This window comes from Phoxinus phoxinus, assembly GCF_949152265.1.
Source record: "Phoxinus phoxinus genome assembly, chromosome: 3".
Lineage (NCBI taxonomy): Eukaryota > Metazoa > Chordata > Actinopteri > Cypriniformes > Leuciscidae > Phoxinus > Phoxinus phoxinus.
The window spans coordinates 6,656,775-6,674,821 of record NC_136878.1 but is presented as its reverse complement, the minus strand read 5'-3'; the positions used below and the strand labels follow the sequence as shown (position 1 = coordinate 6,674,821).

Here is an 18,047-nt window from a genome sequence, read left to right as displayed (position 1 = left end):
GTTCCTGAGCCGGTGGTGTCTGTTGCTGTTCCCGTTCCTGAGCCGGTGGTGTCTGTTGCTGTTCCCGTTCCTGAGCCGGTGGTGTCTGTTCCAGTTCCTGGGTCTGTCTCTGTTCCGCCTTGGTCTTCACCGCCATGGCCGCCCGAGTGGTCGTCTTCACCCTGGTCGTCTCCGCCGTGGCCGCCCGAGGGGTCTTCACCGCCGTGGCCGCCCGAGGGGTCTTCACCGCCGTGGCCGCCCGAGGGGTCTTCACCGCCGTGGCCGCCCGAGGGGTCTTCACCGCCGTGGCCGCCCGAGGGGTCTTCACCGCCGTGGCCGCCCGATGGATTGTCTGTTTCGCCCTGGCCGGCGCTTAAGCCGTTTCCCCTTGTTCCTGTTCCCCTCCATGGACCTGGTCCCCCATCCCACCCCCTGATCCTCCACCTTTCCTCCTCCCGCCTGGACTCTTGTTTTGTTTGTTTCTTGTGGTCTTGGAGCGTCTGGTAGCCGCTCCGTAGAGGGGAGGTTATGTCACAGTGTCTGGTGGTTCCCTGGGTTTAACATTAGAGGTCTCAGTTTTCACGGTGTCTAGGCATTTTCACTACACTTCCCATAATCCTGTCTGTCACTGAGTGTTCATTGTGTTCAGCTGTTTCTCGTCACCTCGTTTAGCACTTGTGTATATATACCCTGTCAGTTTCAGTGTTTGTCACGGAGTCCTTGTTTAATGTCCCCACACTTCCGTTCCTGTTTCTGCCTGTTTCTTGTGTCTGTTGGATTGCTTTACTGGATTTTGACCCTTGCCTGGACTGGTTGTGAGTACGGATTTCCCCAAATAAATACTGCGCTTGGATCTACCTTTTCCTGTGTGTGTTCGTGACACACACACATAAGAAGATAAAAATATATATACGCATATACATACACACGCATACACATACACTCGATGAATATAATCGATAAATTAAAATGTATTTTAAAAAGAGTTGATATCAAAATTCTTGGTCTAAATTTATATCAAATTTATTATAAATCTTGGTCTAAAGTTTATATCAAAATTGTCTAAATAAATATAAAACATGGACAAACTAAAATCCGTCATTTTAAAAGACTGTTTAGTACATTAAGGCATCACAGCATTATAATGTTCAGAATGATAAATTAATATTCATTTTGAGATTTGCTAAACATTACATTTAACACTGTTGTTAAACTATTGGTGTTTTTAAAGATAAATTTTAAGCGTGTTTTAGTTGATGGGAAAAGTAACCTAAATATAAAATAAGAGAAATAAGTTTGTGGTTAGTACATTTTGTTTTTTAAATGCTTTTATTCAGCAAGGATGCATTAAATGCAGTGCTGTTCTTTGAACTTTTTTTTATTCATCAAAGAATCCTGTTTCAAATTATCACAGTTTTCACAAAAATATTATGCAGCACAACTGTTTTAAACATTGATAATAATAAGAAATGTTTCTTGAGCAGCAAATCATCAAATTAGAATGATTTCTGAAGGATCATGTGACTCTGAAGACTGGCGTAATGATGCTGAAAATTCAGCTTTGCATCACTGGAATAAATTACATTTTAAAATATATTCAAATAGAAAACGGCTGTTTTAAATGATAATAATATTTCACAATATTGCTGTTTTTACTTTATTGTTGATCAAATAAATGCAGCCTTGGTGAACAGAAGAGATTTCTTTCAAAGACATTAAAAATCAATTAAATGTCTAATATCAGTCGATTACTTTTCGATAATAATAAATAAATGAAACGTATATTCCAGTGTTGAATGATTTGAAGAAAGAATGTCAAACAAGTTTGGAACAACAAGCGTAAATGCTGATGGGTGAACAATCCTTTTAAAAAAGCTTTATATATATAGTTTGGAGGTTGTCTGTTTCTTCACATTGATTCTACATCCTCTTGCCGATTCTGGCCAACTTTGCAATTGTGGAGTTTTCAGAGTCATTCTGTGGCAGAACAATCAAGATAGTTTATAAGTTCTAGAATGAATGCTAATCACTCGTCGCCCAAAGCTAAGTGCTTCCTGTCTGTCTCTGTTCCCACAGGAAGCTGTCTGGGGGTCTGGGTCAGCTGACGGATGGTGTGATTGGTCAGGATGACTTTGCACAGAGAAGGCAGTACCGGTTGTGGCCCGGATATGACTACGTGGGCTGGAGGAACGAAAGCTTGGGTCCTGGATTTGTAGAGATGGAGTTCCAGTTTGACAGACAACGAAACTTCACCTCTGTGAAGGTGAGAGTGGAGGAAGAGCTGTGGTGATTACAGCGAGGCACTAAAGGAAGTAAACAGGACCAATGTGTAAAGCTTGTATTTTTAAGTCTCTGGGGGCGGATTGGGCGGTACCGCCCAAAATTGCATACTTTTACAAATGTGTAATTATCTTAAAAACTATTAATGATAGAGAGGTGCGGTCTTTTTTGCCGTCTTCCTCAGATTCCGCTGAAAACAGGTATCCAGTTTGTATATATACACACTTCCTGGTTGCGTAATACCACTGCGTAAAAAGGCCAATGAAATCGATGTTGTTAGGCAGATTCCACGCGCAACGACCAATGGAAAAATTGCTGTTGGGAGGAATATTTTTCTTACCCAATCAGAGGAAGGTTACCATGACGTATTCTAGCTAACCAGAAGACTCTGTAGCCTTGCAAGGGATGGTACCATAGTAAGGGACAGCTATGTACAAACAGCGTCGAGTGGAGGAGGAGACGGAGAGCGAACAGAGCGGAGTACAGAGCGCAAATGTGCGCAAACAATTACATATGTCTGTCAAACAAAGGGTTTGAAAAATATATTTTTTGTTCAAAAACTGTTCACTATTGTTGTGTGAGGTGTGATTTTCAGTAATACATGACAAAAATCTAATTTTCGTTTTTGAAATTCTCTAGTTTATTGTACTTTTTTTTTCACTCATACTTCCTTTATAAACACATTACATGCATGCTTATGTTAGCTTAGGGTTTTCTGAATCCATAGATGCCAAACACCTGGTGTTCCATCTCCATTACATATGGTTTATAAGCCCAAATGTAAAAATAGAGAAAACCGACCAAAAAGGGCTTAGTCCCCACCCAGAGGGTTAATGAAGAATTGAATTAAGTATTTAGTAAAAAACAGTTTATTATTTTAGTAAAATTATCTAAATTGTGTTTTTGGAGCCACTTTTCTAAGTTAATGAATCTTTGATTATGCAAAGGTCCTCTGGTAATCTTGATCATATCACACAAATGTTTTTAACTTAAACATCTGTATTAATTTATTCTATATAAATATATTCAATCCAATCATTTTCATCAATGATTCCACTTTTCATCATTTACCACTTTTCAATCGAAGCTTAAATTATTATTTTTTTTATGTGGATTTTTAATGCATTCTTCAATTTTGAATCGTAATATATTTAATGTATTATTTATTTATTTTTTGTCTGCAATTGTATTGACTGCAACTCTTGTTTTTGATTATATTGTCCTGGGTTGTTTTTAAATGTGCTTTATAAATAAATAATGAAGTCAATGACACTTATGTTGACTTTATATGGTGCATACTGTAGTACCATGAAGCTCTATTTATAGTGAACACAGAAAGGCTTCAGATGTTAATGCTGCTTATTGATCCTCTCTTTAACAGATTCACAGTAATAACATGTTCTCTCGGGGTGTGAAGATCTTCGCATCCGTGTCCTGCGCTTTTAAACTGCATCTCATTTCTGAGTGGGAAGCAGAGCCGGTGGAGTTTCACACCGTTCTAGACGACCGGAACCCAAGCGCTCGCTATGTGACCGTCCCGTTAAAGCACAGGTCGGCCTCGGCTCTGCGCTGCCGCTTCTACTTTGCTGACACTTGGATGATGTTCAGCGAGATCTCATTTCAGTCTGGTATGAAATAAGAACAGCTCACCTCTCCCTCCCACTGGTATTCCCAGTATTTCCTCATTAAAATTCAGCCAGAACTGTGAAATGCTTTTCATATCATCATTCCCAATTTAATAATTTCCACTTACACCATCGGTCAAAAATTTGAGGTCGGTGAGAGATTTTTATGTTTTTGAAAGAAGTGTTTTATGCTCACCAAGGCTGCATTTATTTGATCAACAATACAGCAAAACATTTTTAATTTGATTAAATATTATTACGAATTAAAAGAATTGTTTTCTGTTTGAATATATTTTAAAATGTAATTTATTACTGTCACACAAAGCTGAATTTTTCTTCAGTTTCACATGATCCTTCAGAAACCATTCATGCTGATTTTCTGCTAATAATTATTATTATATATAATTTTATTATATTATAATAAATAGTCTTGTTGTTTAATATTTTTGTGGAAATCATGATACATTTTTTCTGGTTTCTTTGAAGAATAGATAGTTCAAAAGAACAGCATTTATTTAAACATTATAAATGTATTGTTTTATTCACTTTAATGCATCCTTGCTGAATAAAAGTATCCATTTCTTTCAAATGCATGCATCGCTCATAGTGAGACCAATTACTTATTCACATTTAGAGTGATAATGTATTTTAAAGTGGGTGTAACTTAGTGATTTCCTGTGTTTGAATTATTTTCCATTGCAGCAACTAATGTGCTTCCTACCCAGAGGCCTCCAGTTTTGACCCCTCCTTCATATGAAGTTAACAGCGAAGTATCAGACACTACTCAAATAACAGGTAAGGCCCGTCTTTCGGATGAGACGTTAAACCGAGGTCCTGACTCTCGGTGGTCACAAAAAATCCCAGGATGCTATGCGTTGCAGTGTTTTTATTGTCAAAATTAAACAAAATTAAGAAAGTTTACTTTCTTAATACATGTTATTTCAAAGAAAAGGAAATGTCTGATCAACCAAATCATGTAGAGACTGTTTTTCGTGATCCAAGTCAGTTTCCGATGAATACAAATGGAGGAAACGTGTCGCATTATGGAAGTAAAATGGGTTGCGTACACCATTTCCTGTTGACTTTAAATGAATACACCTGACTACGGTTCTGACTTGCGTTCTACACACTTCACTTGAACTTTAATAAACCTAAACCGCCTGTGTTTGACAGAGGACCGGACGACGCCATCAAAGACGGGCTCTCCTGAAGAGGGCAGTACGTCGATTCTGATTGGCTGTTTGGTCACTATTATTCTCCTCCTGGTGGTGATCATCTTCCTGATTCTGTGGTGCCAATATGTGTGCAAAGTCCTGGAGAAGGTGTGTGTGTGTGTGTGTGTTTGTATTGATGCAACAGATTTTAGAGCTGGTCAACAATACATGTAATATTTGAGGAGTGTAAAGTACTTGAATTTCAAGAAACTTAAATACATATTTATAGTGTTTATAATGCTTGTAAATGTTTAATTTATTTACCTGTATTTTACATTATTTCTTGATGTAATAATAAAACATGACTTTAATTTTTTCTCTCAACGATGCGACTTATTTTGGGAAAATATGATAACACAAAAAGTCTCTCTCTCTTAGGCTCCAAGGCGTATTTTGGAGGAGGAGGTGACGGTGCGTTTGTCCTCTAGCAGTGACACTATAATCCTGCAGACTCCCCCGGTGCCGCCGCGCGTCTCCCTCGACCCCCCATACGAGAGGATCTTCCTTCTGGACCCCCAGTATCAGGATCCCGCTGCGCTCAGGAACAAACTTCCAGAGCTGTCTCAAAGCGCAGAGGCTTCTGGTACCATCCGTTTAACACAAACACACACACTAGCTCTGTCTCAAACACTATTGTTCATCAGTAAATGGGCTACAATCACTTAAATCATTGGGAATTATGTAATTATTTTTGTCAATTATGTAAGGAAGGCACAATATAAAACTATTGCCTTAAGCCAATGGATATAAGAATAAAAAAAAAGTTTCTTTGTGAAATAATCAGATGCTAATATGCTAATATATACACTATTGTTCAAAAGTTTGGGGTCAGGATTTTTTAATGATTTTGAAAGAAGTCTCCCATTCTCACCAAAGCTGCATCTGTTTATTTGAAAACAGTGATATTGTGAAATATTATTATTATAGCTTAAAATAAATGTTTTCTATAGTAATATGTTTTAAAATGTAATTTATTCCTGTGATCAAAGCTGAATTTTCAGCATCATTATGCCAGTCTTCAGTGTCACATGATCCTTCAGAAATCATTCTAATATGATGATTTGCTGCTCAAGAAACATTTATTATTATTATTATCAATGTTGAAAACAGTTGTGCTGCTTAATATTTTTTGTTGAAAACATAATTAATTTTTTAATTAATAATTAACAGCATTTATTTGAAGTAGAAATATTTTGTAAAAATACTTTTACTTTTGATAAATTGTATGCATCCTTGCTAAATAAATAAAAATTATTTAAAAACAAAATCTTATTCACCCCAAACATTTGAACAGTAGTGCAAGTATTTGTACATGAGAGGAACCATTTGCATAACTGGATATTAATGTTAATTTTGCAGCACAGTCTGGGATTGTCTAGGATGCATGCAAAGCTGCCTTGTAATTTGGCCAAAAATTATAAGACTAAGCATCATTTTGTTGCCTAATGGTGCAGGTTTTGGACCAGAGCTACTGTGAAGACTTCCAGTTCTGAATATACCTCTCCATGATGTCCTCTTTAAAACTAACCTATCGTTCTATCTTTTACCCTTTTAAAATGAACTTAGTTTCGTTGACACTTGTTTCCTCGACAGTTTGCATGCTGCCTGCCAATGCACTTTTTCCTTTCTTCCTCCTCTAGTCTTGCGTTCTTTAGCCTTTGCTCGCAGTCTATGAACTCCATCCGATCTTGTCACCAGACTGACGGACTTTGCAAGGGTAAGAATCGATGCTAGATTTTCCTTTGCTGTTTTTTTGACAGCCTGCAGTTTCTTGCACCCAGTCACCTCAGTGTTTTGGTTGAAATAAAATGTCCGAAGTTGACATTTTCCTCTCTCCTCATCTTCTGCTTTTTCTGTCTCTCTCTCTTCCTCTTCCTCTTACTATCAACAAAGCTCTAGTGACATAATTGTCAGCATTTAAATTATTGCAAATCAATGATGAAGAAAATAAATAGGGTGACATTAATAAAGAGATCCATGAAATTAAGGATATGCCAAAATGTTAACACTTTACAATAAGGTTTAATTTGCTTATATTAGTTAACATGAATTAACAATGACAAATACTTCTAAAGCATTTATTAAATGTAATGCAATTTTAAAGGTCCTAATTTTGTTTTGGAGGTCTCCTACAATAGGTTTACATGCATCCAAGATCAAAATAAGCACTTTAATTTTCCCATAATATACATTGTAGCATCACCTCTTTTCTCTCAGTGGCTGAAACTGTTCGATAAAGGATTCAGTCTCTCTAAAAACCTCCTTTCTGAGAGCCTACTCTGCTCTGATTGGTCAGATGGCTCAGTTTGTTGTGATTGGTCTACCGCTTACAGCACATGTCAGAAACAAATTGCTTATTATCTTATTAGTGATACAAATTATAACGATGGCGTCCATTTTGCCAGATCAATTCAAGCCTGAGTCCTTATCCTTTGGAAGTGAAGCAAAGTAGATTTGCTTTTGCAGCGCAGAAAACAGTGTCTTCTTGACGTTGACAATAAAAACCAAACTCTTCCAGGCCTCAACTACCCTGATGAAGGCCAGTGGGCCGATACGCGTTGGTGTTTTAATGTTTTAGCCCAAATAATAAAGGCTTTTTAACTTTTGCATCCTATTGAGTGCCTGGACTTGGATTTTTTTCCAATTCTTCTACAACGTGATTGAGGGCGGGTCAAAGTAGACTTTTTTTGCGGGCAGCCAATGAAGACCAATTATGCAAATATGTTACTGACGACCCGTTTGAGGCTGTTCAGGATCAGTTCTTTCTTTTAGGAGACAATAACTCCATTTGTCATAACTCCATTGCACTACATGAAAGCTAATATCTGAAAAGCACAATAGGGGCACTTTAATGGATTTGAACTAACATGAACAAACAATGAACAATTGCCCGTTCGCAAAGACCCGCCCCCCTTAGTTACTGTCGCTATGCCCGACAAGCTACACCGCTCTCATGCCACACCATGTTCTCACGCAGTGAAAAACACATCGCGGAGCAGAGAGGAGACTGACAACACACCGACAGACAGGACAGACCAGGTTACTTTTCGGTTTCTTTTGATATTAAACGTATTTAACAAAGTCTCACCTTTCAAATTTTGTCATTTTTTTACAATAAATTTAAACAATAAATACCGTTTTGTGGCTCTTTAATGTGTCTGACAGATCGCTGTAGAGCCTCAGTTAAAGCTGCTCGTGAACCGATCATCTCTTCCCTCTAGTTCATTTATAGCATCAAATAAACATGAATGAACATCAGAAGGAATGTTGTTTTAACCGCAGAAAGGCGTCAGTACACTCTGTTTTTCAAGTTCAAATCCTCCCATGTTAATCTACTAACTCTCCTGACTGCTTTGTCGGACAAAATTAAACCTTATTGTAAAGTGTTACCATTAAAATAAAATAAAAACAGAAAACAATGGGTTGATCTAAATGACAATCACTGACATGTTGACATCTCGTTCTCTCTGTAGCCTGTAGCGGAGGATATGCCGAACCCGACGTTACCCTGTGCACCCCACACCAGTGTTTTCAGAGCAGCGTGCCGCACTACGCTGAAACTGACATCATTAGCCTGCAGGGCGTCACCGGCAGCAACATGTACGCCGTTCCGGCCCTCACCGTGGATTCCCTGACGCGGAAGGACATCTCGGTGGCCGAGTTCCCGAGAGAGAGACTGCTGTTCAGAGAGAAACTTGGAGAAGGCCAGTTCGGTGAGGTGAGTCTAGATGAACCACAGCTGGAGGTTTTAGAGCCGCCGCCGCTGCTGCTGTTTCGTAGACTCACTTCTGGACCCACTTGGATTGTCTTTTATAGTTAGTTGGGATCTTTTTGCACACTGTTTATGCTTTGTTTTTTACAAACAGTGCTGCAATGTCTAATGTTTGAGTGTTTCCCAGAAAACCCTGTTATTAGTGACCACACATGACTAATGTATAGCTTTATTAAGAAAAGCATTGGAAATCTAGAGTGAGAGCCAAGGATTTCTGTTTTGCAATAGTGTTAATAATATTTTTTTAGCACAGTTGATCCTCATTCGGTTATTATGGTGGCATATTTATTATGATTAATAATGCTGCTTAATATTTTGTGGAAACTGATCTTTTTTAAAAAGATTCTTTGATGAATCTTTTGTAACAAATATCTTTACTCTCACTTTTGATCAATTTCATGCATCCTTGCTAATTTGAAGTATAAAAAAAAACACATTCTGACCCCAAACTTTTGAACGGTAGTGTATATGCGGACACTGTGATTAAAATATTAATATAGTATGGCATTCACCATACTATTTTCACTAAATCAATTAAAATATAACGTGATAATCATGGTTGCAAAGGGACTGAACATTTTCGATAAATGTTTTAAAAATTCTGGAAAGTTTCTGGAAACTTTGCAACCCTAGAGATAATACAATAGTATGATATTTTTGTTGTTAGTGGAGCCCATGCAAGCGTGTTTTCGTTCTCATGTTGGTTAAGTATAATGCTTCACATGTTCATTCTCATGTCTGCTGGCATTGCTGTTTTCAGGTGCATTTGTGTGAGGCCGAGGGTTTGGCAGAGTTTCTGGGAGAGGGTGCACCGTTACCGGAGCAGGATGGCAGGCCGGTGTTGGTAGCAGTTAAACAACTCAGAGCGGACGCCACCAGCAATGCCAGGTTTGAAGAAAAAAACACTAACATTTAATTTGGAAAGTTGCATCATGGAGTAAGGCTGCCTTAAATACTTCTAGGAAGTAGTTATGGAAGTGATTATGAAATTAGGATGTGTTGTGCTTGGTTGGAATAAAATTGATTGGCACATGAATCAGCCAATCACATGGCAGCAACTCAATGCCTTTAGGCACGGTCAAGATGAACTGCTGAAGTTCAAACTGAGCATCAGAATGAGGAAGAAAGGTGATTTACTGTTGGTGACTTTGAACATGGCATGGTTGTTGCCGCCAGACGGGCAGTATTTCAGAAACTGCTGATTTACAGGGAAATTCAACCGCCTCTAGGGTTTACAGATAATTATCTGAAAAAGAGGAAATATCTAGTGAGCGGCAGTTCTGTGGGTAAAAAAGCTTTGCTGATGCCAGAGGTCAGAGAAGAATGGACAGACTGGTTCCAGCTGATAAAAAGGCAACAGTAACTCAAATAACCACTTGTTACAACCAAGGTCTGCAGAAGAGCATCTCTGAACACATCGAACCTTGAAGAGATGGGCTACAGCAGCAGAAGACACACCGGTGACACTCCTGTCAGCTTAGAACAGGAAACTGAGGCTACAATTCACACTGGCTCACAAAAACTGGACAATAGAAGATTTGAAAAACGCTGCTTGGCCTGATGAGTCTCGATTTGTGCTGCGACATTCAGATGGTCGGGTCAGAGTTTGGCGTAAACAACATTAAAGCATGTATTCATCCTGCCTTGTATCAACAGTTCAGGCTGCTGGTGGTGTAATGGTGTGTGTGATATATTCTTGGCACACTTTTGGTCCTTTAGCACCAATTGAGCATTGTTTAAACACCACAGCCTACCTGAGTATTGTTGCTGACCCTGTCCATCCCTTTATAACCGCAGTGAACCATCTTCTTCTGATGGCAAATTACAGCAGGATAATAATGAGCCATGTCACAAAGCTCAAATCATCTCAAACTGGTTTCTTCAACATTACATTGAGTTCGCCAAACTCAAACGGCCTCCAGTCAGCAGATCTCAATCCAGTAGTGCAGCTTTGGGATGTCCTTGAATAGGATATTTGCATCATGGATGCGCAGCCAACCAATCTGCAGCAACTGTGTGATGCTATCATGTCACTATGAGCCAAAATATCTGAGGAATGTTTCCAGCACCTTGTTAAATTTGTGCCACGAAGAATTAAGGCAGTTCTGAAGGTAAAAGGGGGGTTTAACCCGGTGCTAGCAAGGTGTCATCAGTCATTTTCCTATTCAATATTATTTTCACATCAATATTTAGTGATGGATGCTGACCTTTAACCTTTCACCTGATCCTGTAATAACTTATCTGACTTTTATCTGTGTAGAAATGACTTCTTGAAGGAGATAAAGATCATGTCGCGTCTGAATAACCCGAACATCATTCAGCTGCTGTGCGTGTGTGTGAGCTCCGACCCGCTCTGCATGGTGACGGAGTACATGGAGAACGGAGACCTCAACATGTTCCTGTCCCAGAGAGAGCTGGAGAGCACACTCACACACGCCAACAACATTCCGTCTGTCAGGTGTGTGTCCATCATTATGAAGAACCCTGTCATGTACAGACTTTCATCTCCAGAGAGGGGTCAATATCGCCTTTCTACAAGTCAGAGTCAAGCTTAACATTCTTAACCTTTGAATTCTTCAACTTAACCTTCAAGTTTTAAGTCAGCTCTCAGTTTATGATGGAAATGTTTCAGATTACAGGGTTAAAATGAAGCCAGGTTTTCACGTGAGACCTCTCGGTCTTCAAGTATGTTGATAATAACATACAAGTCATTTAATCGGTTCTTTTTTGAAAACCTGAATTAAAAACCTACATTTTAAAATTAGAACCTGTAATAAGATTTTACAATCAATTACTAGAGCAAAAGGGAAAACTTCTGTATCTTTTACTCACCCTCATGTTGCTCTCTTCTTTCTTTGTTTCACACCAGTGTTATTTTAGTATTTGTATTACTATTACAGTATTTATTATATATTATATAGTTTTAGGTTTAGTCAATTTGTCATGTCCTTTTGTAATTTTTAAGATTTTATTTTATCAATTTTGTTTTAGCTTTAAATTAAAATTCTGGTTTAGGTTTTTTAGGTTTTGAAGATTTATATTTAATTTAATTTTAATTAAAATAACAAAAAACAGGATAGTTTTAGTTTAACTATTAAAAACAATTTTGATTGTTTTAGTTTTTTTTGATAAACTGTATTAATCCCCAGGGGGAAATTTACATGTCACAGCAGCACAAAAATACAATGAATAAATAGAAAACATAAACTCTGGTTGTAAAATCTAATTGCGGTTGGGAAAAAAAGACTTCCCAAAACGCTCCTTGTAACAGCGTGGATGAATTAATCTCTTGAGCTGTAGGTACTCAACAAAGCTTGAGATATTTAATTAAGAGGATGATAATCATGATAAGAGAAAGTTTCCTAATTATTTTATCCTGCACTATCTCTCCTGTAAGGTGGGTAACACACTCCCCACGACAGAGCCTGCCTTCTTTATAAGTTTATTTAACTTATTCTTCTCCTTTTCCAACAGTCCCCCTCCCCAACATACAAAACATACAGAATACAAAATCACAGATGAGACTACAGAGTCATAAAGGTTTCAAGTAGTACATGACATACCCCAAAGTATCTCAGTCACCTTAACAAACGAATACGACTTTGACCCTTCTTATAAACTTGCATCTTATTGTCAGACCAGTTGAGCTTGTTGTTCAAATATTCACCCAGATACTTGTAAGTTGTTACAATCTCAACTTCTGACTCTCTTAAATTTACTGGCACCGCTTGCTGAGGAAGTCTGCTAAAATCAACCACAATTTCCTTTGTCTTACTAGCATTTAGCTTGAGACCGTTTTTCTCACACCAGTCCAAAAAACTCTTTATTAGCTCCCTATATTCACTCTCATCGTGGTCCGTAACTATTGCATAATCAACAGAACATTTCTGGAGATGACAAGATTTAGAGTCATACTGAAAATCTGATGTATAAAAAGAGAACAAAAATGGTTCTAAAACCGTTCCTTGAGGGACTCCAGTGCTGCACTTCCCTACTTGAGACAGTTGTTTAATAATAATAATAAGTTTAACTTATATAGCGCCTTTCCCAAGCTCAAGGACGCTTCACAATAGTAAATAACAAGCTGTTTACACATAAACGGACAATGGACATTTGCCTAGTCCAAGTAATGAGCGATTGCAGTTGCAAATCGCATTACATTTGCAATACAAACATAAAAACAGAGGCAACAAACAAACATTAGTTACAGACAGCATGGTGGGCAGTCGGAGTAAAGATGTAATAGATTGGTACCTAAGTTAACATAGTGACTGTGTTATGTCAAGTTAACATTTTCATGACTGGAAATACTGATTAAATAAATGTGGTTTGAGTTTAAGACCTGCCACCCATAGACAATAGACGAAATCTCCGCTCGCATAGGAGTTCACAGCCAGAAGATCGGAGAGTTCGAGGGGGAATATAAGGAGAAAGTAAGTCAGAGAGATAGGCTGGAGCAAGACCATTGAGTGACTTAAAGGTAAGCAGAAGAATTTTGTAAGTGATACGGGATAACACGGGTAGCCAGTGCAGTTTAAACAGAATTGGAGTGAAAGGGCAGTTTTTTTAGTGTAAGTTTTGAATATATTGCAAACGTGAGATAGAGTGTGCCCGTAGTCCATAAAAAAGAACATTACAGTAGTCGAGACGAGATGTGATGAGCGCGTGTACTAGTTTTTCAGCGTCTTTCGGGCTGACATTTTCGGGCTGAGTTTGGCAATACGGCGCAGATGAAAAAAGGACGCTTTACAAAGTTGACTAATGTAAACGTCGAACGTCAGTGCAGGGTCAAGAATGATACCCACATTTTTGACAGTGGCAGATGGAAATATTGATGTAGATTCAAGGTCAAGTCTGGGGATATTACTTAAGTTTTTTGTTAGAGATGGAGGGCCAGTGATTCATATTTCTGTTTTAGTCAGATTCAGACTGAGAAAATTGGAGTTGAGCTAGGTCTTTAATTCATTAATACATGATGATAGTGATGTGGTCTGGTGAATAGAATCCGGTCGGCAAGCAGTATATATTTGGATATCGTCGGCGTTGCAGTGGTATTGAAAACCGTGGCGGCGAATAATTTGTCCGAGAGGCAAAATGTAAATAATAAATAGTAATGGGCCAAGAACTGATCCCTGTGGCACACCTTGTTTGAGAGTGGGAGATTTGTAATTGTGCATAGTGATGTAGTATTTCCTATCTGTCAGAAGGTTTACTTAACAACAGTTTCTCACAAAATACATTTAACTAAATACCCGTGCTGCGCTTTTCCATGCTTTGAAATTGAATGTTCTGGGGATGTTGAGCTCCAAAAAGTTAGTAATAAATAGTTTTATATATGAAACAAAATAATTTAATTTCAATTATTTGCTGAAAATGTCCCTCTTCCTGATAGCTTTCAAATCTCTTTTGTGCTGGCACACCTTCAGAAGTGGTGTCAGGTGAATTTGACACTCATTCAAAAGTCATGGTTTAGTTCACATCCCTGACTCTTTTATTTCTGTTTCTTTGCAGCATTGCTGACTTGTTGCACATGTCGGTGCAGATCTCTTCTGGGATGAAGTACTTGGCTTCTCTGAACTTTGTGCATCGTGATCTGGCCACACGGAACTGCCTCCTGGACCGCCATCTCACCATAAAGATCTCTGATTTTGGCATGAGCAGAAACTTGTACAGTAGCGATTACTATCGTATACAGGGGCGCGCTGTACTGCCTATACGCTGGATGGCCTGGGAGAGCATCCTACTGGTGAGGGAAAGACAAGCTGTTGATAAAAGCAAAGGTGCATGCATGTACACTACTGTTTAAAGGTTTGGGGTCAGTAAGGTTTTCTTTTTCAGGGTGGTGTTCACACTTGTAGTTCAGTTCGCTTTGTTCATTTGGTCCTGATCAAAAAAAAAAAAAAAAGCAGCATCCACACTTATTCAAATAAACCGCACTAACAGAGCAATCGCACCAGGGTTCATTTTAATCAAACCAAACATGCCAACTGTGAACACACTCTTAAAGGAACACTCCACTTTTTTTGTAAATAGGCTCATTTTCCAACTCCCCTAGAGTTAACAGTCGAGTTTTACCATTTTCGAATCCATTCAGCCGATCTCCGGGTCTTGCGGTAGCACTTTTAGCATAGCTTAGCATAGATCATTGAATCTGATTAGACCGTTAGCATCTCTCTCATAAAAATTTCCAAAGAGTTTCGATTTTTTTCTCGATATTTAAAACTTGACTCTTCTGTAGTTACATCGTGTACTAAGACCGACAGAAAATAAAAAGTTGCGATATTCTAGGCCAATATGACTAGGAACTATACTCTCATTCCTGCGTAATAATCAAGGAACTGTGCAGCCATACCAGCAGCGCAATGATATTACGCAGCGCCTGAAAATAGTCCCTAGCTCGGTAACTTCCAACGTGACCGGCACTAAGTTTGTAATATCATTGCGCCTGCTGGTACGGCAGCAGTTCCTTGATTATTACGCAGGAATGAGAGTATAGTTCCTAGTCATATTGGCCTAGAATATCGCAACTTTTTATTTTCTGTCGGTCTTAGCACACGATGTAACTACAGTATAGTCAAGTTTTAAATAGGAAAAATATCAAAACTCTTTTGTAATTTTTTTTTTGAGAGAGATGCTAATGGTCTAATCAGATTCAATGATCTATGCTAAAAGTGCTACCGCCAGACCCGGAGATCGGCTGAATGGATTCGAAAACGGTAAAAGTCAACCTTTTAACTCTAGGGGAGTTGGAAAATTAGCCTATTTCCAAAAAAAGTGGAGTGTTCCTTTAAAGAAAGTAAGTTTAATTTAGCAGGGATGCATTAAATTAATAAAAAGAGAAAGAAAGGACATTTTTAATCAGGTTAAAATGTTTAAAACATGTAAACAGGTTAAAACATGTAAATTTATTACGTGTTTATAAAGTTACAAAAGATTTCTATTCCAAAAAATACTGTTATGTTCAACTTTTTTACTCATTAAAGAATCCTGAAAAAAAATGTATCAACGTTTCCACAAAAATGCAAGCAGCACAACTGTTTTTAGCATTGATAATAATAAGAGACGTTTATTGAGCTGCAAATCTGCATATGAGAACGACACTGAAGACACTAAAAAAATCAGCTTTGCATCACAGGAATAAATTACATTTTAAGACATATTACAATAGAAAATAGTTATTTAAAATTGTAAAGGGCAGACTTCTTTCAAAACATGAAAATAAACAGAGCGCAAACTTTTGAACGGTAGTGTATGAATTGTTCCAAAGCTATTTGTTTTGACTTAACTATTGGCTGGTGCATTGTGGGATTGCATCGGTGCATTACGGGATACATGTGTGTGTTTTCTAGGGGAAGTTCACAACGGCTAGTGATGTGTGGGCATTTGGAGTAACTCTGTGGGAGATCTTCACTTTATGTAAGGAGCAGCCCTACAGCCTGCTGTCCGATGAACAGGTCATCGAGAACACTGGCGAGTTCTTCAGAAACCAGGGGAGACAGGTACACACACACACACACACACACACACATTGCCTTTGATTTGGGTTGTGATGTGAAGTGATTCGTTTTTCCTGCTAACCACATTGAGTTTGAATGAATGCACTGTTGCAGGATGAAAACTTTTGCATGAAGTACTTTATTTCTTTGGAGGTTTCGGACTTCTGACCTTCTTATTTTTCACTCTCTCTCTCTCTCTCTCTCTCTCTCTCTCTCTCTCTCTAGATCTTTCTCTCCGCCCCCCCACTCTGTCCATCCTCTCTGTTCGAGCAGATGATGCGCTGCTGGAGTCGTGACATCGTGGACCGGCCCTCTTTTAACAGATTGTATCAGGCCCTGCGAACTTTTGCGCCCCACTCATGACCGATACCTGCTCTACTGAAACAACCTGGAGGAGAACTGTTAAGCACTCTGACGGCTTGCCAGTCAGGGAAGTAGAGCGCAAACGTTATAGCCACAATGTAGCGTCATTCGAGCATCAGAAATCCAATGGAGGAGAGATTTAAAGATGCTGAGATTTCACAAAAGGCATTCATTCATTCATCCATTCACTTACTTGTATATTCATCTCCATTGGGACTCAAAGAGCTTTTTTCCAATCCATAGACACTTGAGAATTATTTTTTTGTACTTATCGTTGTTAATATTTCCTTTAAGTATCTCTCTTTTCTTTACCTTAAATGTTATTTCTGTTTGTTGTTTTCCCAGAAGAACAGTGACTCTTAAGCCTACTGCGTATTCTAGGCAGAAAGAACCAACTGGACGAATGTGGTATTTGTCAAAACTGTGGTCGTGTATCGTTAAGCACTGCTGTCTTTGGTTATTATTTCGTTTTTGTCTTATTTTTGTTCCTTATTTACCCCCACACTGGAGTTACTGTGTCTTGCTATGATATTAAGTGTTGTTTTGCTCTCTGAATATGAATGTTTTTACAGGTTCTTTGGATATAGCCGGGTCGGAGACTTGCTCAGCCTGGATCTAGCAGAACTACTGTTATAGTTAGATTAAAAAACCCTTTTCGGAGGAGAGAGGAGAGGGTTATAGAGCCAAAAATGGACTGACGTGCAATTGTATGCACTGTTTCTTCCCCCAACTTGTAACAGGCCACTTTAAAGTCAACATGAAATCAGAATGGACTCTGTTTGCTTTCTTCAAACACGTTTCTGGTCTCATCTAGAGATTGATTTATCAGTGCAAGTTGTTATTGTAATTTCATCAAAAGATGTATGAACTTTTTTTTTGGTTAATGTTTTAAGGAAAAGAAGCATTTCAGTTTAGATATGATCGTCAAAATGTTCTTTTCACCTTCATTTTCATTTTCGCATTCAAGTGTCAAATTATGGGGGTAAAATGGGTTAATAATGCCATTTCATGTTGGCTTTAATATCCAGAAATATTGCACCATCACAGCCAGACAAACTAAATTTCAACTCAATTGTAAAGGCAAACACTACAACTCTGTGATATTGGCATACAGTTCTGAGATCGCAGTGTTGTTGAATCTATATGGATTAAGTCTGGCTGAGGATGATGTACAGGACCCATAATATCAATATTATAGAGATCCATCCATCTTCGATCTCGGTAAATGGCACATGGTTAAAGGGGATTATGTATGTAAGATAAAAAAAAATATTCAAAGCACATTTTCTTTCATTCTTTTAACCCACTTAAAATTTTA

General features: G+C 38.3%; 1 protein-coding gene across 1 annotated transcript in view; it reads left to right on the top strand.

Moving 5' to 3' along the window:
* ddr2l (discoidin domain receptor family, member 2, like) overlaps positions 1 to 16,729 on the top strand; it is a gene marked incomplete at its 3' end in the record, with an annotated part of 40,354 nt that extends 23,625 nt beyond the window's left edge. Inside the window, exons 8-18 of the mRNA XM_079608621.1 lie at positions 2,056 to 2,242; positions 3,641 to 3,887; positions 4,587 to 4,679; positions 5,058 to 5,206; positions 5,477 to 5,681; positions 8,572 to 8,816; positions 9,631 to 9,758; positions 11,131 to 11,328; positions 14,382 to 14,616; positions 16,220 to 16,369; positions 16,592 to 16,729. Of these exons, the coding sequence (XP_079464747.1) occupies positions 2,056 to 2,242; positions 3,641 to 3,887; positions 4,587 to 4,679; positions 5,058 to 5,206; positions 5,477 to 5,681; positions 8,572 to 8,816; positions 9,631 to 9,758; positions 11,131 to 11,328; positions 14,382 to 14,616; positions 16,220 to 16,369; positions 16,592 to 16,729 (1,975 nt within the window). The remainder of the gene's footprint in view (positions 1 to 2,055; positions 2,243 to 3,640; positions 3,888 to 4,586; positions 4,680 to 5,057; positions 5,207 to 5,476; positions 5,682 to 8,571; positions 8,817 to 9,630; positions 9,759 to 11,130; positions 11,329 to 14,381; positions 14,617 to 16,219; positions 16,370 to 16,591) is intronic.
* Between the last annotated feature and the right edge of the window lie 1,318 nt (positions 16,730 to 18,047).